Here is a 24,439-nt window from a genome sequence, read left to right as displayed (position 1 = left end):
CAATTTTTTCTGGGAACACCCATGACTAACTTTTGGACTAACTTCTGGTTACGTAAAGTTAGTTTCGACATCGTAGGATTACATCACAAAAAAGTACATTGTTAAAATATTACCCCTCCCCCAATATTATCTCATCGAATTTGGAAGAATTACAAAATTGATCCTGCCGAGAACTAGGGGACGTGCCCCGAGTCCCCCCGTGGCGCCAATTTTGATTATAAAAGCTGATTTCAATGAATGGACAGTTTACTTCAAGTGATACATATATATATATACTCAATTCAGATTTAAACTTCATTTAAAAATACAGACGAAATATGAAAAAGAAACGAATAATTATATAAGATTAAAATTGTTCTTTATAACTGCATCCAAGCGAATGAATATAAACTTTGATCATAAAAATTATAATTATCCACATAGATCGAGGCTGGTATTATCAGGCCCAGGCCCTTTAGAATAACGTTAAAAACAGATTCTATAGCTACATTTTGCTTATTGAACCATTTTAAGGGCACGCAGAGACAGAAAAACACAGTACTCAAAAACAAGATGATTCGCAAAAGCTATGGAGAAGGCCAGTGGAGTAGGCTTAGCCTTTACATGAAGTAGTTGGCACTATAAGCAGACGATGGAAATTCATGTAGTACCAGGCTCTATAAACTATGCTTGGTTCTCACAGTTATCTAATAGAAATGGTATTTGATAGTCAAATCATTAGAAGGTGTTTTGCGTTGGACGAGAAAACTGAGCATGACTGTGTAGAAAAAGCAAATATTTTTGGTAAAAGTTGTTCAGCTTGTGGGTGACAAGAAACGTCACAAGATAAGAGCAATGACTTGAGAGAAGACACATTTCATCATCAGCCTCGTCTGCATGTTTTTGTGTCTATATTCACAATAAAAGGCAGTGGGACTTCCAGAAAGTAGGAAAGGCAAAAACATGAACATGCTACATTTCCACAAAAAAGATTTCCTATCTTAAAATGATATTCCTAGCTGGGAATAACTCTGCTTCGAGTCCTCATCACGAGTCAATGCTGTTTTCAGCGAGATGTTTGATTTAAGAAGGCTGTGCAAGCCACAATCATATATGGCTCAATGGAAGTGAGGTAGATACAGACATCGATGAAAAGGCTTATTGCAATTCAACATGTCCTTGTTTGGGTAAAAAGGCGGTGAAACACGCCTGTCATTAGGTTGGGACCAGATCACCATGTCATTGAAGATCAGTTAGAACAGTAAGTAATTTCTTATTCATAGAGAAAATCTGACGAAGATAGAAAATGCGTGATCAAATTTCTACCATCAGTCCAAATAAAGACCAGCGCAGCTAACAGATTGTACGAAACCTCTTGCATCTTATCAGAACTCTGAATTCTTCTTGTTAAAGAAGAACGGCCGAATGGCTTGTCGAATGCGCAGTGTCCTCTGGCTTGTTGTGCTGCACGTCGATATATTGTCTTCGGGGAATTTGAATTGGTAAATTTCGGGGTAATTCTTTTTAAACTGAAATTAAGACGATTAAAAGTCAGCGACATTCAGGTAATTCAAAGAATAACCGAACCCCTTTGCCCTCTTTTTACACGTGGAAGTAAGGAAGGACCATTTTGAGTTTCAGTATCTGGTCTGAATACCCTTTATATAATCTTTAGCGGAAACAAGCCCATACAATTTTGCAATAAAAGTTTGCAATTAACGGGAACATGTAAACATCAAATTTATACAAGAAATAATTTTTTGGCTTGAGTATATCAATTTGTTTTATCCTCATTATGACATTTTATTGCTATCATATCATTCTAATTTAAGTGTGAGAACTTGAGGAAGATTAATAAAACAACCAAATGATCTGTGCAGCTTTACAGATTAAAACCCAGTGCAAAATTAGACTATTGCCAAATGCAGACATAACAACAGATGTTATCTTCTCTCAATCAGCCTTCTGGTTGAAAGCATGCTGGCAAGCCAATGTTTTTGCAAAGGTTGGAGTTCCTGTTGATCGAAAAATATCGCTTGTAAATAAGAAAATATAATTCTAAATGCTCTTTTTACCTCTTTTAATCTCTTTTTCTTAATTTTTGGATGAAGTGTGTCGTCACTGACTATCAGGTTCAATAAATCGACCAAAGCTTGTCGAGTGACATCAACAGCCTGTTTCGCATATTCGTCTGTTGTGCACTGGGCACATATGCTCACAGGGCGATTAGAGATCGGTTTCCTACTAGCCGTCTCCTTTAGTTTCTTATTCTCCTGCAAAGAAAACAAAGCATAAAACAACAAGATATACTAAGTATCAAAAGAAAATTATTACAAGGAAGTCATGTATGAATATACACAACTGAATTACAACTTTATTTGTACCAACAACCAAGACCAGAAAGATGAGTTACCAAAACCAGCATTATTTTATCTTAAAATGTAACGAGACGCTTTTGCAAAACAATTCAAAACTTCAAGCCAAGTTCAAATTGTCTGTAGAAATACTTGATCTATCTAGCAGAAGTTTGATTTATGAGGGCAAGATTGAGTCCATGCAAATTAATTTAAGTTGTAAATTGTTTTCATGACAGGTACGGCGCCACTGGGGGGAATAGAGAGCTGAAAGCCCTCACTTTGATCAAGAAAAGAATTTTTTATCATTTTATATATTACTTTTTAACAGTGCATGAACTAAAAAACATAATAAATCGTCGAGATACCAATTTTGTTTCATCTAATTGCTAACTTTTTTACGTATATTTTTATCATTTTTCTTTTATTTGCATTAATTCAGTAAATCATTTTCTGTATCATTGCAATGTTTTAATTTTGGATGTGTAAACATGGCCTTCTCGATACAAGAAACTGCACATTTCTGTTCAGGAAAAAAAATTCCCCAAATCAAAACAACATCTTCCTCTGTCATTCACAACTATGTGCAATCTGAAACGAAAGGTTACCGTTTCTTTCCTTCCCCAACGTTTAATACTAGAGTTTTAGCATGATATTCCCCTCTCCCTATTTTTCCCAATAAACAATAATATTTTCAATAAACAATCAGTTCTTTAAGCCCAATAGTATTTTGCTAAATTTTTGTCAGAAAGATGCTTTTTAGCCCTTTTACAAGGTATAATTTCAAAAATTTTCTTCACGTCGGACCCAACCATGGTGGGTCCTCCTACCTCACTAAGCTTGATTCTTAGTCCCCCTGGGCTAAATTTCGTTGCGCTGTCTACATCATGTATCCCCCCCCCCATTAGCTGTTTATTAGCTTGTATTTTGCAAACCAACATTAAATGAAATGAATGAAAAACAATTACGCTCACGTAGAGAAATAGATATTTCATAGGCAATGAAGTTTCAAGTTTGTTTTTATTGCTTAGAAGTTTATCCTTGGTAAAGACCAGTGTACACTGGTAAAGCTTTCACTAGTAACCTATAGACAACCGTTGCTACGAGGTCTGCAGGGCACCACTCAGTTTTGCAGGGCAGAAATCCTTTTCACCCCCCCCCCCAAACCTATTGGCCAAGTTACGCCCCTGTGTGCCTTTGTCATAGAATAAGCAATCGTACACTGTTATTGGGTACATTTAGGTTTGACAAGTGACAAGGAAAGGAAAGGATGCAGGGCTTGCTATAATAGAACTCTTCTAATATCATTGAACAACAACAGATTTGAACCGTCAAGGAACACAAAAGATGCATGTTTCAACTCATTGCTAGCAATGGGCCTTTGCGAGCGTGGCGACGGTCCAAACAATGGCAGTAAGCCAAAATTGATTTCAGACTGTCTAAAAATGCATTATGGGATGTTTGCTAGCGCAATGGCTCATTTTTAGCAATATAAGCTTCAATACTAAGCCATGTTTGCGAGAGGAACAGAATGGACACCGTAAAATTCTTGGACATTTTCTAATGCCGTTCCAGGCTTTCAAATCAAGCTGCTACCGGCTGCTACAATGCCTGCCAATAGTCATGGTACACTAACGTCAGTTTTCAAGGCAAATTCAGCCATTCCCTTCCCTCTTTGAACAACGTTGACTTACTACAAAATGACGAAAGGGAACAAGAAGCACATTTTTTCCTGCAACTGGTATGATATTTTCTAAAATGTCGTTTTGAGGGTAAGGGGTGCGAAAGTGGGATTATTTGGGAAAAGAACTGCTAGAAATAAAAAACATAGCAACGCATATTGTTGGGTGTTCCATCTACTTTTTGCAATAATTGTAGCCTGGAAAATCTAAAGAGCAAGATTCTCTTTAAATTCTCAGTAAATTTTGTCTATCAAACGCAGATGAGAAAAATACTGTTTTGAGTTGACAAAATCAGGATATATGACAACAAATCTTTATCCAGATCAAAGAACTTTAAAGATTTCGACGTATCAGAGAGCGACGCTTGTAATAAAGCACAGGATGATCAATACTGAGAGGCTCTGAGCCCGAACAAGCCGTATTCAAAGCTGATTGTGCATGAGAGTCTTAGCTGATGTGGCACGTTTAGAAACATCAACGTTCGTCTTGAATATTAAGCGCGTCCTGCCCACTTTAAGAGCAGGGGGAATATCTGATCATAGCAAACGGAGAATTGTTGGTACAAGGCAATGCTATATTGATTATTACGCGATGTCTGTGCATGTGACGTCATTAGACCTCAAGGTAATCGGTCACTAATGGAGTATAAAAATTGTCTTCTGGTTTTCAATTCAAGTAATAAACAGAAAGATCACCGTAAAATCTACAAAAAATTGATAAATAATTTATTGAGGTCTGTGGTTACGTTGAAACATTTTCTCTAAAACCGATCTCTTACCTAACTGGAGTAGAATACCGAAAAGGCTTATTATACAAGCATTCGTTTTGCAATCAAATGGCGGGCCACGCCTACCACGCACGTAGAGAGGAATAGCCCCAAAGAATGCATTGGCTGCAACTTTGAGAATATATCCGAGCTTTAAAGATATAAACATCGATAATTATAGATATTCTTACTTATTTGTAAATGTATCTGAGAGGTGAAGGATCTTCATCACTCAAAGACATAAAAACAAATTGTAAAACAATATATCATTAGGTATAGAAACCCTGCGATGATGAGCCTGTTTTTCCAAATAAAAAATCAAATTGAACTACTTTAATAACAAGCACCTTCAATAAATACATCAGTGAATACATCATATTTTACAAACACGTAACACTTAGCAAAAACCTTTTGATAGCCAGAGCGGAGTCAATTTATCATCAAAATCTACCATTTGAATGCAGAAGCGACTCAAGAAAGAAACAAAAACTACTATTAAATCGCCAGTAGGAGGATCAACTGACCATTTGCAAATAGAATCAAGGATAACAGTGCTTAAGAGAGTCCTGCAGAAGTGCTTCTCCCCTGCAAACATCTCTACCCCCTGGTATGCAAATGGCGATCGTTACGCTAAAATACAGAGAGCTGCAATAAGCAGAGTGGATTTATATGGAAAGGACATTGTTCCAGTTGATTTACATATGCAGGTGAAATCGAATTCAAGTCTAGGTCGTAAATAGAGCTCTAGATACACTGACAGTTGAGCTCAATCAGCGTTCTTTTTGAAGGCAATTGCATTGACGTACAACTGATTTTACAACTGATTTTGTACAGGTTTAAGGAACTACTATCGCCCTAGAGAAAACAGGGAAGAGCTGCATCAACGTTGCCTTGTCTAGAGACCAGCTAGAAAGCTGCGGTTTCGGGCACGTTGAGATTGGAACTGATACTAGAAAACAAAACACGAACAAAGCAGTATCGATTCGGTATTAAACATTTAGCGATTCTGACAACTATGGATTTAAATAGACGTGAGAGCGTCAAGTCTGCCATGTTGAAGTCTTTCTTTACAAACAGCCCCGCCGCAACGTCTGTTACGAAAACAGCGAGCTGCCAGAGAACATACAAGAGCACAAAAAAGGTAGTTACGAGCAGTGGTTCGAAGGTGGCAGTTTACGAGTCCGAAGCCCAGGGGAGCGTAACAAGCGAAACTGTGGGTACTGAGACGACCACAGAATCTGACTACAGCGAAGCAGAGCGATATTGCGAGCTGGAGAACGAAGAAGGGCGCGATGTGAATGAGGATATCGTACAACTGATGAACAAAGAAATGGAAGCATTGATGAACGCACCAATGGGGCAGTTGAAGGGAGCAGACGAGGATTATGAAGAGTGCGATGAATCTGAGCCCAAGGAGGGCCAGACCCTTGCAGTCGGCAGCAAGGATGTTTGTTTGTTTGGAATTTGCCCCGAGGGCACTCCTTGTCAATGTATGAATGATTGTGAGGTGGATTTAGAGGATGGTTCCAGTGAGATGAGCCAAGTTTCAACACAGTTGGAGAGAACTACCATCAATAACTGAAGACACAGCTAAAAACTCTAGCTTCTCTTTGTGTGCTAGTATTTGAACTCTACTAAAAATAATCGCAATGAACAAAATTAGATAGGGACTGCGTCGGGGGTACAAACAATCAGAAATGATTCGGAGAATAGTATTTGGCTATCCATTTCTGATGTGATTCTCTTAAAAAATCAGGATATTCTCGCTCTAATAACTGTTTGATTTAGTCGTAGCGTCGTAGGTGCTGATCGTCATTAGGATAAAAACAATGTTGCATGACCAATAATATTTTGTCAAGCATTTTATCGCATATTCCCTTACGATAGTTACGAAAAATTACATAATTTAGCAATGTCAGCTCAAAAATGTTGTAAGAATATCTAAAGCAGTCTAAAGGAAATTAATCTGCAAGATCTTGATATTCTAAATTTTGTCTGTTGTCTTGATATTCTGAAGTGAGCAGTTCCGTACACAACAAAACTGCAGTATCCGGGAAATTTTTCCTTGAAGCTTGGCCAATAAAGCGTGTCTATGCCTCGACAGAGAATTAAAGAAGGAAAGACAGGCATAATTTGCCGTATTATGAATACGCATAGTATTTATTTATGAAATGCAGCAATAAATCGGTAGGCAACCTTAGTGTGTATTTCTTCAAGAACCTGGTTTACTCCTACAAATACAACTGAAATTTGGATTCAAGGTTGGTATACATAGATTCGTATTCAAGGTTTACAAAATCAAAATGATATTCTGCTAAACATGAGCGATGTTACGTAGTTCACGCTCAAGTTCATAATGTTACAATTTTGGCAGGTGATGTAGAACATGGGTAACAAGTTTTTGGATGGAGAATGAAGACTTTTTGTCGTGCGATACTGACACAAAACGTAATGAATTAGAGTGTGACCTATCCAAAAAAGTCAATATTATGCATTTGTATTTGTGTTATAGATTAAAATGCATGGTCAGTATGGAACATTTCCATCGATTCTCCCAAGACCCCCTGCTTTTGCGCCCCGCAGAACCATGCATACGTCTCTTAAACAGAATATGTGTCAAAGATGTGACAGAGCTGTACTGTAGCAACTTAGACCTCGTTTACACTGTCCCGTGCAAGTTTGGAACCGTGACAAAACTGACGCGGTTCGCCCTTGCGTTTACACTAGCAATGTGGAACCGTGACGATTTTGCTCTGCTATCCGGAACAGTTTTGACCCTGCTTTGAAAGCGAACGAATTTTGTACCGTCACGGTTCCGTTTTTGAACGGGACAGTGTAAACACCTATCCGAGACGATTTTGTCACGAATTCACAAAGAGGTCTTTTGTATGGCTGTTTCAGGTAATCGAGGCCTTGATTGTGGCGTAACTACGTTCTCAAATTCTGAAGAAAAGGAAATTCTGAAGAAAAGACGACCACAGAAAGGGCTTGTAGTGTTTCCCAGTCCAAGCCTTGATTGGACTTTGCAGTTTTGTAGTCTAAAATAACACTGAAAATTAAGGCCACCTTGTCTTTCATCCAAGTAAAGTTTTAATCGGCCTTCCGCTCCATTTTAACTCACAATAAAAATTCGATTGTTGACTTCAGCGGCAAAAAAAAGCCTTGGTTGACTAAACACAGCTTCTTCTAAACAATGTTCTACCATTAAATTAAGGTCGTACCGGTACAGTGTAAACGGAACGGCTAAACGGAACAATTTGGAACCGCGACAGTGTAAACACTTGCGAACCGTAACGGTACAAAATTGTCCCGGGACAGTGTAGACGGGGTCTTATAGAAGCCATAACCGTGCCCACTCCCATGACCACACCAAATATACTTGCATCTTTTATAAATGTTCTCTGATGTTTATCAGAAACCATCCAAACAATTCACTGACTCAAAAAGGCTATAGGAAATTTGTCATTCAAAGAAAAGCATTATAAATGGTTGCCCAAAAGAAATCGTCCAACCAAACATGAGCTCACTTGTTATGACCCAGCCAAGCCCCCCAGAGCCCTCTCCACGGCACCTTCGAGAGGAAACAGTCAATTTGGACACATGAACAAAAGATTTTCCTGATAACTAACACGATTTACTAACATAAAAAAAACACTCTTATCAATCCAAACATTACAAAGGTTTTCATTACAACGACGTTATTCCAATAAGACTGCATAAAGAAAAGGGGGTGAAACATTTGGTTCATACATCTTCAAGTACTTCATCAACCCTTGACAGCACTCTTTGTCTGTCAAAAGCAGCCAAATCCTTCGAAAATAGACTTGTGGAAAACGAATCATTTGATCCTTTCTTCTCCCAAATTTCTAACGCCTTTTCACGTGGAGCAGGCCATGAGGTAGAAGAGCTGTTCTCCAATTCTTCTGTTTCCTCTTTTTGATTACATGAATTTCCCTTTCTTGATGACGATTGTCTTCTTGAACCCTTATGGTTGTTTTCTTTCCCTACTGAATTCAGTCGTTTCAACGACGGCACGGCGACTAAAAGCGACTCAAACATTGCTGATTTGACCCTTTTTGGACGTTCGCAGACTTTTAAAGCGGGGAAGCGTTTCGTATCTCTGTTCATGCTAGGCACTGAGTCAGACGATCGCGCGACATCAGTATTTGAATTACGGCCGGGCAAGTTTGGCTCGCTGCTTAACTTTGATAGTTCTTCATCCTCGGTCTGATTTTTAAGAGCATAGTCACTTAAATGAATGCTTTCTCCGTATGACATGTCGTCAGAAAGAGATGAACCATAGGAAATTGAATCATTCGATGGAACTTGGCCTGGCAATTGGTTGCTCCTCAAGGAGCCGTCACTGTCACATTTGTAGTAATTCATTTTTGGTTTCGATGCGGGCATTAGCTGTTGCCGCGGCACAAATTCCCTTGTCACATGTATTTCATCAACATCGTTTCCACTGCTGCCAGACAGAGGTCTTTCAAATGAACTTGTCGATGTCCCCATTATCGTTTATAGGTAAGCAAATTCAGAATAGCAGCGACCAGCAATATAATTCACCCAAAACAACCTCTAGATACGATCAACGATCAACTGAGTCAATATATGATTTAACATCAAATTTATTGACTAGCTCAAAATGCCCAATTTGACGTCACTTCACATCTGACTTCATCAAAGTTGTTTATGCACGATCGAGGCACATCTAAAATGTTGTGTATCACAAGTCACGGGGAACATCAGTTTGTTTCAGGTAAGAGTTTCAGCGGCATTTGGCAGTATGAGAAATTGGCAGGTTGCAAATCGAGCTGAGCTTGACTGTGTTAATTGATGAGAGCGATCGCCCCTTTAAGCATATGGGACTAGTGGAGGTGGAGATGAGATATGCTATAAAAACTCGCAAATGACCTTCAGTTGTTTTTAAATGTAAACAGGTTTCGCTGTTGAAGTGGCAGGTTCTACTTTATTTCCCAGCTTAGACATACTTATGGAGAAGTGAGTTCAGGGTCATTAACTAACTAGGTCATTTAGAAAGCAACAATTTTTTCTCTCTTCATTCTCCATAATTCATTGAAACAAAGATACGATCTCATTGATAGAACGCACAAAATGTGTGTTGCGTGTCACAAACAATTACTTTTTTGCGAAAAACAGTTTCTTTTAAAAACCTATTAAGCAATGGGCAGAAGCATGGATGAATAACAAAAAGCAGATCGATCTTTTTCGAGAGTGCTTCTTTGCTGCTGGGTAGTCGCAGATAATTAAATCTTCATAAATTAAAAGAAAAATGTATTATAAGCTAAATTGAAAAGCTTATCATGCGAAATCTAATATTTTGAGCTCTTACCTTTCATTTATTCATCCATCAACTGATTTATGTATTTGTTATATATTGACAAACTAATTCGTTGATGTTTTTACTCAAATGTTGTTATGAAGGGTAACAAACAAGCATTTGAATGAATTCAGAAAAGTTAGTCTTGCCAAAGAAATAAACATAGATTTAACTCTTTCATCTAAAAAGTGAAAGCAAAGAATGAAAGCAGACCATAATTTACAAAATCTAGAAAAGGTTGGTGGATTGCATCTAACTTTTTATTGCAAGAATCTATGGATCGTATTTAAATGTCCCTAGATTTTACAACTACATCTACATACAGTGATTCAAAAAAAAATAAACAAATGTTAGAAGAATTGACAACAATACTTACTAAATCTTTTTCCTTGATTTTGAAAGTCTCTTTCATTTTCTGCAGTTCTTCTGGTATCTGTTAAGGAAACATTGACGTCAAGATAGCAATAAGCCAATCATTTGTAATTCTATCATTTCTCGCATTTTTCAGACTAAAATGTGACAGTAACCTATTTTGACCAGCTCATTGAATGGACCTTTCGTTATGTCTTTGTCTCAGCTTACTTTAATAGAAAACCGATTCATAAAAGGTTTGCCAACGCCCTACCCCCTTTCCCGCAACAAACTGTCTAGTTAAGGATACCATTTTAGTTAAGGTATCAACGAGATAAATGCAGGTAGAATTGATCTCGAGCAAGTAAACTCGACATAAACACGACAAACAACGCACATAAATATTGCTTACCCTCTTGCGTTATGTAACAGGTGCCTACTGATACCTCCAATTAATATATTATAAACACTTTGCCAATCCCTACCCAACCCAATGTAACCAATGTAATTTAACAGGTGAATGCCAATTCAGGACCCTTTGAACATACTAATATCTCTTTTAAATATACGATTATAAGGCTATGAAAGCTGTACAAAGCGCAGCTACCTTACCGACAAAATTTGCTTGTGATTCTCCATCATGAATGTAACAGCTCTAATAGAAGTCATAGTGTCTTTTTCAGGATAGTTCATCTCCTTGTTTCTAATGACAGTTCGGTGGAAGGACCTGACCACCTATATTAGATTAAAGAAGGCATCAGAGGCAATACTAAGCCGCAAAAAAAGAACTAAAAGCATTTAAAGCAAAGGACAAATGAAAGCTTTGAGAAAAAAGATGGACGGGATTCACGGTCAAACATCAATATGGTGAGTATTTGTAGAACTGTGCTACTCTCTGCTATAGGGGGAGCCCGTTATCCGTCCTTAACCAAAACGAGGGAATTAAAAGGCAATTGACAAATTACTAAAGTCAATGCCTATTTGTCAATCAGCAATTGACCAATCAGTGAGCGTGAAGCTACACAAAATCTGTCGATTGCCTTAGAAGTAATTTTTTATTGGGAAAATGTTGCTTGCAGAAGTGCGTTATAGAGAAATGTCCATTAATGGAGTTTCAACGATGCTATATTTTTTATGACAATTTCAAGCAATAAAATTTTGCAAAAAACTAGACAGATTAATCATCAGTTTTCATTGGATCACAGAAAGCAGCAGTTTCTTTCAGGCATCCATTGCTTGAGAGAAGAGCATATTTTTATCACAGAGATATATTTTCTTTGGCAACTTTTCATGTTAAATTGCCTGGCATTCGATTATGTGGGTTTATAATGAAATTCCATATAATGCACGGCTTTTCAAATTTCAAACGACCTTTCAAGACTTGATATAATTGGCACAAATAGAAAGTCAATCACTGGCAATATGCTTAGTTTGCAAGGCTCGTGGTTGATTTTGTGAGTTTATTAGCGCGCAAATATCTTCCTCTAGATCAGAAAATTCAATTTAATTTTAATTTTCTTACTATAGTCTTAAGCAGTACCTCTTTCGAACGTCGATTTTTGAGGCTTATTTCAATTTTACTACGTTTGCAGAAAAACTTGACCTACTCATGGCGATAATTTAAGGGAGTAATGTGTCTATATTGCTAACATTTATACTTGTTGATAAAAGTCTTGCATATGTTTCACTCAGGGCAAATTTATAATGTGTTTTTGGGTCTCAAGAAATGCTTTCCACAAATAAATATAATTCTTAATACAGACAAAAATTTGGATCTTCTTGCCATAACCTTACATTGTAAGATATTGAATTCGCAAAACTGGAGATTTAGGAATAATCGTTGCCTAAGGCATCCGCCTTTCATATAACCTTTCTAAAAAACACGTTGCCTGGTTTCCACACTTTATATACTTTATATTAAACTCACTGGGTTGTGATTTTCAACTTTCGTAATTGTTAAAAGCAATCAAAAAACACAAGTGGCCTAAGTCATATGTCAGTCAACCATTGACCAATCAATAAGAACCTGAGTGGTATCACACAACTGATTGGGCAATAGTTGATTGACACATTTTCTAAGCTACTTTGGTATCTGTCGATTGCCTTGAAACTACTTTCTGCGACATTTTGTGTAACTATAACCGTGCAACAGTGTTGACTGGAAATCAAACAGGCCTTACCTAGTTAATCGCGGATTTATGGCTACAATGCCTGCCAAAATTCTTAGAACACTGACATCAATTTCCAAAATCAAAACCAATCATCCCCCTCTCCCTCACGAAACAATGTTGGTTTACTATTAAACGGGTTAAGATTTTAGGAAGCACTTTCTTTTGTGCTTCTTTTATGATATTTCTCTAATTTATCAACATTGTTTTAGGGGGAAGGGGGAGGAAGTAGCAATTTTTTTTCATGAAAGGAATGAAAGATATCAAATGCAGCGTAAATTGCTGGGTGTTCCAAGTACTTTTGGCAGGCATTGTAGTTTAATTACTAGATAACCCCATTGCAGCTGTACTAAAATCAAGAAACTTTGAGTAAGATTACGTCAGCAAGTAGACTCTAACGTGTGCATAAAGAATGTATGCAGTATTCCATTTACGTCGAGGCAATGATGCAAGAACGTCACGGGTAAATCCGTATACTGTGGACAGTCAAATACATTGTTAAGAAGCTGTGGCAAAACTTGTCTTGTAAACTCAACAAACGGGACAGATGACTTTATACATTTTAAAAATATATCTGATCATTGACCGTGGAATTGAAGGCTTTGTAAATATTTCATCAATGGCTTTTCAGAATAGTTTATTTGTAAAATCACCCGAGCTAGTTGTAGTTTGCCATCTAAAAACAACCCTAAATAAAATTTAGATCCAGCTACTACATTGGTTGCAGGCCCAAACAAAACATGGGAGATGGGAATATTCCAATTTTTATCTCTATAAAATAAGATTTGTTACCGTTTCTTATGCTTTCATTATGTTCTTATTTTAAGATTACAAGTTTAGTCCTTCAAATATTTCTTGAACATTTACAGCAATTTGCAAATTACCTTACCAAGTCATGTTTATAGTTGTCTTCTTAAAGAATACAAAAATGAATTTAATCACTGTTTCATGGTAATTAGCATCAGAGCTTACCAATTAAACGACTTCAGAATTCATTATATTAAAGAAAAAATAAATCTGGCAGTCGGCATAATAATCTGCGTAAAAACAGTGCAGTAGAAACCCGCATAAAAAAACCTGTTTCTAAAGAACCTTGGGGCTGAAATTTAATAAATTTTAAGAACCCCCAAGAGGCTGAAATTTGGAAGGTTCTTATATATATATATATATGTAAGAAAAAAGGTTTCTGGATTGGTATGTTTACACCCTATTCACACTGGCAAATTAAACCAGCCTAGAGGCATGGTATGTTGCATTCTAATTGGACAATCTAACAACACAAATTAATTAGATTGGCTTGAAATTTAACATGAAAAACAAAGCTGGTTTACGTGTGTCTGTTAGAATTCTTGCATTGGAAAACATCGTTAATGTGTGCAAGGCCTGTACGTATATAAGAACCTTGTTAAGAACCTTTTAGACTGGAATTTAGAAGAGCAGCCTGTTAATCAAGAACCTATTCAGGCGAAGGGCAAATCACTCCAAGAAAATCTCGTACACCTTTTATGGAAAACCTATTGTTTTACTTAAAAATCCCTAGAAATCATTTTGTTTTGGGTAAAATCTCGTACGCTGTTTGCAAGAGTGAATTTCCCCTCGTATTCAGGCTGCCAGAAAAAACTTAGGTTCTTTTATGCGGGTTCCTACTTTACAAAAATGGTACATACCAGTTCCTTATTAGGTAGATCCTGACTCAGCTTCAGTGATAGGTTGTTGGAAACCTTATCCATAAATCGAAGGATGAGAAAGATTTGCTTTCGATTCCAAGTTGGAATAAGAAGGCAAATGTATTGAAATAGACGAATCGCTCTTTGAAAGTCTTTTGCAATCGTATCTGAAATGCAGAAAATCAATCACGTCATTTGTAAATTAAAAAGGTACAGAAGATGCAAGAGCCTAATCGAAGAAAGGACCTGAGCCTAATAACGAAGAATTCTTTCTTAGCACTGATTTCAAATGTGGTTTTGAGTTAAATTGAGCATTTCTTGAGTTATTAGCGAAGCTCTAAGAAAACTGTACTTTGACAAACCTGACATAAGATCGAGTACTTTGAACATATTGTATGTCATCAATGGTTCTTTGAGGCTACACTCATAGTGATCCTGAACGGCGCGAAAAACATCGCTTTCAAACCCTTGGTAGGACGGAAGATCGCCTTCCTCAATGCTTTTGCTTCTTGGCCCTAAAAAGGTTTCAAATTACAAAATGAAGAATTCAAACAAAACGGAAAGCAAAAATAAAGTTTAAGAATTGTTCTCAAATTAGGACTGGAACCGTCCACATCATCTCCGTCTATTGATAAAATGATGACACACGAGGATTAAAAGAATGTGGACCACGTCAATGGGCGGGTAGGCCAAGCCCCCTTTAGATTCCAGTAAGATAGGTTGTTATAAGTGAACTCATTCTACTCTATGGCTGCTCTACTTTGGTTTTCAAAGTGTTTTATTCATGCGAGTCAAGAAAAGCTATAATTGTTCTTCTTCAAAGATATTGTAAACTCTTTATCTATAAAAGCGTTCAACCACCTTTTCCCTCCGTTTTTATTAAGAAAATAATACATTTAGAGAATGCCATATTTTCTTCTTTTTTGTTTTACAGAAACATTCTACAATCACTGCCAAAATTACTTAGAACACCTAACACTTTGCGCTGTGCTTTTCTATTTTTCATTTGTTTTCTTGAATACAACCACTTCCGCCCCCTTTCCCCCCAAAACAATGTTGAAAGTAAAGAAAAGTATCAAACAATCCACAAGAAAAAGCGTACTCCATAACCCCTTTTTTATTTTTCTATAGTAAATCAACATTGTTCCTAGGGGGGGGGAGGGGGATGGCTGTACTTGCCTTTGAAAACCTACGTTAGTGTTCCAAGACTTTTGGCAGTGATTGTAGTCAGTACTTAGTCATTTAAGCAAAGTGCGGTCCTGATAGTTATACAAAACATACTCACATTCAACAAGGAATTTCATGGCTGAAAGGGTCCACTCTTGTATTTCAGCTAAAATAATCAAAAGAAACTTACTAAGCAACTTATAAATGTTTTAAAATGAAGGCTTCCACGACTGGAAGATATTTGCCGAACAAGATGGGCTTGCCATGTGTTCTATAGATATGGCCTTAAAACTAGATTTTCAGTGAAGTTGAGATATGCTAGATTTGTTTATGACAACAGTGATTGGACAGCAGCCTATATTCAAAAGGGGATGTTTCTCCCATGCCACCCGCCATGATGGACACTCCTGTAAAATGTGTTCAACTTTATCAATGATATTTCTTTGAAAACAGTAGAGAATACAGGAAGTAAAATTGACTTTAAAGTTAGATCTAGCAGAGAGCTCAGTGTAGGAAACAAAAAAATACATAAAAATAGAGATAATATGGTGAATCTTCCTAACAAACTAATTCAAAAAGGCCATCACGAAAAAGTATACATAAACTTATCCAAAACAATACATACCACTTTTTAACTCCAGATGAATATTTGTTTTTGTATCATGATCTGATATTAGTGAGATATTTACAAAGTCATCCAAACGTTCTGTATCAAGGTTTTTTTTGAGCCTACAGAGGGAAACATCACATTTACGATATCTAAATACCTGAAAATTAGATTTTAAAATTCAAATCACAACTACGATAAAAAGTATTTTCATACAGAAACTATGGATTATAACAAATATATAATATCCTTTTGATTGAAAAAATGAATCTAGAAAAAGAAATCAGTACTTTTATTACCATGGCCATTGAACTGACTGATAGAACGATCAGGAGTTCTAGGTATGGCAAGAAAAACCTCACAACCTTCTTATACATATATCACATGAAAGCTGATATAAAATCTTATTCCATCACCACCTTACTATGTGATTTACTTCTTAATGCTGTAAAATGATGGCAAAGGGAAGAATTTTAAGCACATTCTGAAAAAGCAGTGGAGAACAGGAGATAATGCGGGTGCCTTATGAAAATTTTCTAGTTGCTTTGAAGAGATTTTGGACAAAGAACCTTAGCTGCTACATACTGCCACATCCCCCTAGGCTTTTTTGAATTTGAATACTTTTGACATCCCTGAATGCCTTAATGTTTAACAGGGATATGAATTATATGTATGTTTTTACATTTGATGATGCAAATTTGAATGACATAATAAAAGTCAAGACAGACTTCTGCAATCTAAATCATATCAAGACAGAAGTAAGTACCACAATGCCTACCCATCAATTGTCTCACTTTTCCATAGAGAATCAATTTCCTCGATTGCATTGTAAAATGATTTGGTGTGCAGTGAGGTCTTCTTCTCCAGCTTTGCCAATGTTGTATCACTTCTTGTTGATGGCCTTAAAGATCTCTTTCGTTGAAAATTTGGAAGAGGCTCATCGTCATGGACAAAATTCTCTTTGTTTTTTGTGACTGACTCTTGTGCTCTGGGTGCATCATGCAGATTGTGGTCCATTTTAGCCTTCTTGGATGGACTGTCCAATCTATCTGTCTTTGCGTAACTGATGCCTGTAACCAATTTTCCAGATTTTGCTCTTTTCAATTTTGTTCTGCGAATTGATTTATTTAGAACAAAGCTTGGCTCATTTGGAAAATCTTCCTCCTCACAATTAACAATGAATTTGTGTCTATACTTCATGCTTCTGGGATCTCTCAGAGACCTGGTTCTTTGGAAGTTGGAACCAATTGGTGACATTTCTGTTACAACAAAAGCCCTGTTGTCAATCCCAGCATCTTGTAGAATAGAATTATAGTTCTCTTCATCAGATAGATCAAAATTTGGCTGAGCGATTCCAGATATGGTTTTTGAAACTTTACTTGGCAAACCAGTTTCACAGCCAGTAGAGGCAAAAGATTTTCCACCTCCAGGTTTCTCTGCAGAGTTGATGTTAAAAGAGGCAAGGTCCTTTGCAACTGGAGTGACTCTTGCTGCCTCTGGTGGTGGCATTACACTTGTTCTGGGAGACAATAAAGCACACCTCATACTCTGTGACCTAGCAACAGGGTTTCCCCGAATGACAACATCCTTTGCATTTGACTCAAAAACTGCACTGGTGTGTTTTCTTCTCACACTAACAGAACGAAGTAAGTTTGTAACTGAGGTCTGAGTTGCAATTTCAGTCTTATTTTTGCAGATTGAATCAGCCCTTTGTGTGAATCGATACAAGTGATTATCATCTTCAAAAGAAAGCTTCTCTTTACCCCTAGCATCTTCAAATATACCGTTTTCTAAAAATTTTTGCAGTAGCATTTTCGCCTGAGGTCTGGTAACATGGCTTCCAAACTTTTGGTTACTTCGAAGATATAGCAGAAACCAGTTTACAGCATCCTGTCCACAAAAAGTATTCTCATATGTTCTCATTTTCCATCTTCGTTTTTTAACCTCGATGCCTTCTTTGAAATTCCTGATCATTTTGTTCCACTGAAAAGGATCGATTAAAGATTAATAGCATAAAATAGCATAAATCCAGCAATCGATTTGTACAGTTTTTATCATCATTCTATGCTTGCGGGACAAAAAGACTTTGTTTCATGGCTTAAGAAGGAAGGTGGAGTAATTTCCATGAATAATCAAAAACATTTTACCCTTAATCTGTAACTGATGATTTTTAAAGGGCTAATTTGTCAACATGCAAAAAACGATTTTTTTTTAATTCAAAACAGACATCATAAGACATGTTTGTTTCCTAAAAAGCACACACGCGCCCAGGTAATTGCTAAAAGTAGAAAACTGGTGTGATGCTTTCAAAGCCAATCTGCTTCCTCATAATTTCCTGTTGCAGAAAATTAACACATGTTTTCAATTTCCTGAGCGTTTCATACCTCACTTTGGAGGTTTTACATCTGATTCGTCACTACAGCTTTTGTGCTTTATAATATACATCTTGTTAGTTATCCCTACAATACCGTTTTTCTTAATATTATACTGAACGAGAAAAACATGACATGAATTGGGCCTAAGCCATTTTGGACATACCAATTTAGTCGCCTGGAACGGAGAATTTCCTTGGGCTGGAGAACTCGTCTTCATGGGCCTCAAAGTATTTGCTTGTGCCATTTCTTTATTTTGCAAGAGTGAATCTAAGCTTAAATGATATACATAGTTATCACCAATAACTTCAAGCTTCGAGTTTCATTGCACCGTTGCAGCGTGTTTGGCATTCCATAGAAACCACCGCCATATTTTGAAACAGCGATCACTTGAACCTGATTGGCCAATGCAGTGAAGTCAGCCTCTTTTTTTGAATTTGAAAAGAACCATGCCCAATGTGGGACGCCCTTATAACAATAACAGACAGTAATGATATCCTGTGGGGGTTTGTGCGAAAACAAAAGGAAATTTATGCTCTTTCAAATTTTCCATTCAACGGCTCTAGAAACGGCCTATGAAGAAAGACCGCAAAGAATATTACGGATATGGGGGCTAAAAAGAATTGGAGAGGAAACAATTTGAAAATGATTGGCCCAGCCTTCCCTGCCAATGGTTCCATCCACTCCTCCATAATTCCACTGGCAATGAGAGGTCCAAATGGTACTCCAGAAAAGTTGAAATTCTGTGAATTTTCTCACAAAGTCTTTATTTGAATGGTATTATCAAGAAATGCAACCGACAGTCTGTTTTTGAGCAAGCAAAACAGTTGTGATATTCATGCAAAATTCTTGAGCTTGCTCTAATTTTTCTTTTTCTGAACTTTTTTAAAGGGCATATAAAACAAATATACCCTTTAAATATTGGCAGTTGGCAGTTGGCTGATAAAACAAAGCGTTTGGAGTGGAATTCCATTGTTTCGTGAATTTTCATTTCTTTTTAATTAATTTTTACTGCCTTAAAAATTCACCCTCGATTCCATGAAAATAGCAAAGATTGCAACTTTCGTCTCGATTACTAAAAATTTTACCCGCTGTATTGCTTAAGAATAATTTCAGAACTATTCCAGATTCAGGTCAGAAAAATTACCTCGGAGAGAAACTTTCGAACACTCAACAAAAACTTGCAATGAATAGTTTTTGGAGGATACAAAATTATTCGCTAGAACTGAATATAATTATACGTTAATCAATAATGGGCAACGTAAACAAAAGGAGAAAACTAATAGCGACAAAAAAAACTGTGGAAAGATTTTGGGGAAATTCAGAGCATGACAAAACTTAAAAACAGAAATTCATAGCATCTGAGGCAACGATATTTAAACGCAGCTGTTATGAATAAACGCTTATTAAGAACTTTTAGCGCGAGGGATTAGACAAAAGTTCCTGTACTTGTTCAAATCTCAATCTTCTATGGCAAGCTTACACATTAATTTGTGTTTTTTCTTAAAGTATAAAACTTCCGATTGAAACAAATTTCGGACAAAACAAGATTTCTGATAACTGAAGTTTTGTCCAAAAGTTTGATCGTCCCAAATGTTTCGACATTAATGTTACTGCATGGTGCACTTCCAATATTGTTATCACTGATCAGTGATTGTTATGAAGAAAAGTATTGCCTCGTCTCTAAATTTTGTTCACATAAACCATATCAATTGTAGTATTGAAAATAAATACAGTAGAGCCCAGACTCATAACAATTTGAGGTCCATGCTTGTAGGAGTTTATTATCGATTGTTGTTGTGCTCAATTCGAAAAGAAGTGTATTCTTTGCATCCTCTCTGAGCAGGCAAAACAATACTTAAAGAACAAATTTAGAAAAGTCTAGCCACAAAGATTTAGAAAAATTAATAGACGGCCAGCCAGGACTTCAAATTTACTGGTTCTCATAAAAAGTGTGTTAAGCAAATGGGAAAAACATGGCATTATGAAGTTCGACCTGCACATTACTTCACTATTTTGGCAAGCACTAAACTTGCATCAGTGACTAAATCGTTTGTATTGTTATAGAAAATATCAGGTCATATATTATCAAAGGGCCTTCTACCCACAGACAACTTAGATCGTACTCTCTTTCAAGATTTTTGTGCTAATCCTAGACACGATTAGGTAGGTATTCGAGGTAAAGAGGACTGGGTCAAACCCAATCCATTCCGTCAACAGTATGTTCTGTAGCATTAAGCCAAGCGATGAATTTATTACTATTGCTGTTGCTCTTCTTACTTTTGAATGTTATTTTATCATATATCAAAAAATTTACAGTGTGTCAATTCCAGTAGTGGGTGTGTTGTTAATCAGATGCTTGCTCTAAGATAGAAGGTATTTCTGCTAGGTCAACCTGCCACTTGGCTTTTCAAGGGTATTTTTAATTCTAGAAAATGTTTGAAGAGCGGCCTCTATTTTTTATTATTGTTCCAAAAAATTTCAGAAGGGTCCTTCAGTAAGAATACAATAGCTGTTTAGTCGTTTATACATGTGTCCAGTTGCCAAAAATAATGGTGGATAACTTCCTTGTTCAGTGCCAAGTCATTTATTTAAGACATCGCATTCATTGGGTAGGTTTAACCTTTGGTTTTTTTGCAAGGGAGGGACTGTTCACTCTTTCAAAAGATGTGCTTGATTTTCACAGAAAGAAAATGAACATTAAAATTTCCAGGAATATCTTCTCCATCGTTGGAAAGTAGGCATCTTAATGGAGAAGATTCACAATTTCCTTTTTCTGTTTTTACTTACTTTTACATACTCTCGTACACATGAGACTCTAGTACCCAGGGAAGCATCTTACAGGTCGGGAATAGAATGGCAGAGTGACGTTATCAAAAAAGGCTATGTTTAGAGTTTTAGAATTCTGACCTCATAACCTGAAAGAACACCACAAAATACCTCTGAATATGTAAAATCAGTTGTATTTGTTCAAAATTGATTGAGATGTGGTCAATAAAAGACACTAGTTTTGCTACTGGATCATTGTTGTTTTGCCTCTGGTTCATACGTTTTAAAGCCAATTTACGATAGTTTGACGGGGAAAGAGCCCATGCCTACGTGGCAACATCTTAGTGGATATACAACAGATTCAATTGATCTTGCAAATTTAGAGGTATCTGCCTTTGTATGTGCTGGTCTAACTTCTTAACCGTTGTAGCTGATTATGAACGCAATACATTTGCAGTGATGGTATACAGAAGTGTTAATCCTAGTGTCTACCCCTCATACTCCTGTTAGTTGCATGTCGAAAGAACATATTTTGCTTATGCGATGTAATTTACAATGTTATAAGAGCAAACTTTTATCTGCAATATTTTGAGGGCAAAATTACATAGCAGCAAATTATGATGGCTTTGGTTCAAAACCACAGGCAGTATATAACTATAGCCCGCAGCAAAAATAGCTAGCATAGCGTGTCTTTTCACTTTTCAAGTGTGCGCCTACAGTTTTGGGTTAAGCATCTCAACATGATTTACAGATTGTGGTAAAGCGCCAGCCTCGCTTCAGAGGTGGAAGACCAATATTTTAACAGAAATCCCTTTGCGTGACGTAGATAAACAAAATTCCTTATAGGGGCAAAATCATAACAACATGTGATAGGTCGACCTTGATATTGTTGCAAGTTTAACAGGAGAAAGAAGGACCCACTACAGAAGCCCATTATTTTATTACTTGTTATGCAAAATGATCTGAAAATCATGGTGCTTACAGTGGGCAACCGACCTGTCTGCAATCTGTCCCCTTAAAATAATAAACATTTTATCATTAATTATTTTTTTGTAAATAATTGCAATTAATTCATACCTATTGTTGCTAATTAAGGCCAACTTTTAATGAAAATCAATAAAATCTATCATTATAGATATATAGTTAGAAAATAGAATTCATAATATTGAATCCAACCTAGTCTTTGCAGTTGCAAATACGGCATCTATGGATAATAAGTTTTTTGAATATCTGAAGGGAGTCGGAATTTTCAGTACTTGTGGTAGTGTCAGAGACGCCGGAGCGACCAAGGAACAAGGGGGCAGGCTTAAGTAAAAGGGCATTTGAAAGGTCATTCGTAGCTTTAAAAATTTGAGAAATGACGTCATGAATTAGGCACTGCAGTCAAAAATTCATATAAACCTCTTTGATAATAACACAAGGCCGGTTTTAAGAGCACTCTAATGAAAAGGACACTTTGGCCCCCTTGCTCCTTCTATCAAACGGCAACAGAGGCGGATGACCCCCCGTATGGATCCCAAGACAAGTTGCTTTCATCTTTGGTTTGTAATGAAATTCTTTATCCTCGAAATTTTCCTTAATGAAGCTTTGATTTAGATTTGATTTTGTTTTCAAGATCTTTTACCTATGTGGCTAGAAATTCGCCGTCATGAAATTTAATAAATATGTGGCAAAAACCCTCCTCACAATTAGCAATACTTAGCCAGAGTTTCCTTATTCGGGCTCAAAAGGACAATGTCGATTCATTCGCTGTCATTTACACTCTTTTTTATAAGAACCAGTAAATTTAAGTTCAGGCTGACTGTTCTTATTTTTTCGAAAATCTGAGGCTGGATTATTTTTAATTTGTTCTTAATCTAATAGGGTCTAAGCAGTGCAAGTGCTAGCTTTTTCACTCTAAGGAGGTTTTCAGGCCTCATTTGCCATCAAATTGAGTGAGACAGCCTTAATTTGCTGACAACTTCAAATATTCGCCAAAAATCCTCGATTTTGAGAAGAAACGTTGTTCAAAATTGCATTTTGCAGAAGCTCAGCCTCAGCTTGTTTTTAATTTGTTCTTAACTTTTGACCAGTTTTGAGGCTCGTGTTTTTATAAAATTGTTCTTATAAAAAAAAAAATGTAACATATAAATCCATATATCACTTGTTTTATATCCTCAGCCCAAATTGTGCACAGAAATTGATCCATTAAATCTATAAAAAGGTATTTTGAAAACTGTCTAACATTTTGAAAGGAATAAGTTAAGAAAATCGTTGCTTTGGGAGAAACCTGCTAGGCTCGTCTCAGACCACTTATCCCTCCCTGCACGTCTTTGCAACAGTTCTCCTTCGCAACCAAGCTGATTCACTGTATTAGGAAACATCCTTTCCTGTGAAACCTTCTAGAGGAAATCAAAGGAACCTTGTCGCTTGCCAATTAGTTTGTACTTAATCCATCAAACTCAAAAGTATTGAATCGCCATCAACTTAAGCAGAGAACGGTTTTCCCGACAAATAAAAAGTGCTGGTTCGCATATAAACGAAAAATTTCTTTAAACACGCGATTTCTTTAGCACTTGGCACATGGAGACAATCTCTCTCTTAAAAGTTGTTGGTTTTATTTACACAAAGTGTAGAGGCTTAAAAACCTTTCAAATCACCCAATCAATATGCGACAAGTTAGAAAAAGGTTTTTCACTTTATTACAGCGATTTTCAGACATATAGAGTTAACAGAATCAGGTAGTTTATGACACTTATAGCGCGAGCTAATGCTAATTCTTAACTATCTGCAAAGTGGGTGCTAAGAGGATTCGTGAGATTCAACTATTAAGGCTCAAAACACTTAGGCCTTCAGGTATATATTATGACAATAGGTAAACTTTAATTGCTCATACTAAACACACTGCGGTGCTAACCAAAGGGAAATCTTAAAATATCTTCTTCGAGCATGATTAAAAACATCATCAGGGAAGAAATCTTTATCGCGAAATCGTTTCTTTTGGGTCCCTACTTTTCAACTTGCGTCGGAGCCCCTGTTCAAGGGATTTGGGACCGACTTGGCATGACCAAAGTCAATACAACCTTTTGATTTTGTTACTTACGTTTACAGTTTAAAAAAATCCTGCACAATGTGAGTAATAACTTTTCATGATTAGAGGGTTACCCAACAAAATGCATTCCGTTCCCGCCTTTCAAGTTGTATTTGATTGCCTACATGTTTCTAATCAAGCTTTAA

General features: G+C 36.7%; 1 protein-coding gene across 1 annotated transcript; it reads right to left on the bottom strand.

Moving 5' to 3' along the window:
* Positions 1 to 18,879, bottom strand: LOC135694486 (DEP domain-containing protein 1A). The gene is made up of 10 exons (XM_065213253.2): positions 18,621 to 18,879; positions 16,861 to 18,065; positions 16,101 to 16,204; positions 15,594 to 15,641; positions 14,671 to 14,823; positions 14,309 to 14,475; positions 11,086 to 11,208; positions 10,499 to 10,555; positions 2,055 to 2,252; positions 1 to 1,508 (listed from the first exon to the last, which is right to left on the bottom strand). The coding sequence occupies exons 1-10, from the start codon at positions 18,699 to 18,701 to the stop codon at positions 1,365 to 1,367; spliced, it is 2,280 nt and encodes a 759-aa protein (XP_065069325.2). The 5' UTR covers positions 18,702 to 18,879; the 3' UTR covers positions 1 to 1,364.
* Between the last annotated feature and the right edge of the window lie 5,560 nt (positions 18,880 to 24,439).

The sequence above is a fragment of the Rhopilema esculentum genome, chromosome 8 (genome assembly GCF_057945365.1).
Source record: "Rhopilema esculentum isolate cy_ngs chromosome 8, ASM5794536v1, whole genome shotgun sequence".
Classification (NCBI taxonomy): domain Eukaryota; kingdom Metazoa; phylum Cnidaria; class Scyphozoa; order Rhizostomeae; family Rhizostomatidae; genus Rhopilema; species Rhopilema esculentum.
This window is presented reverse-complemented; position numbering and strand designations above follow the sequence as displayed.

Coding starts and splice junctions, on each gene's coding strand:
- LOC135694486 (XM_065213253.2), bottom strand. CDS start 18,701: ATGGCACAAGCAAATACTTTGAGGCCCATGAAGACGAGTTCTCCAGCC. Junction 16,205..16,860: donor AAAAGTGAGACAATTGATGG/GTAGGCATTGTG, acceptor TTCCCTCTGTAG/GCTCAAAAAAAACCTTGATA. Junction 14,476..14,670: donor AGTACTCGATCTTATGTCAG/GTTTGTCAAAGT, acceptor TCTGCATTTCAG/ATACGATTGCAAAAGACTTT.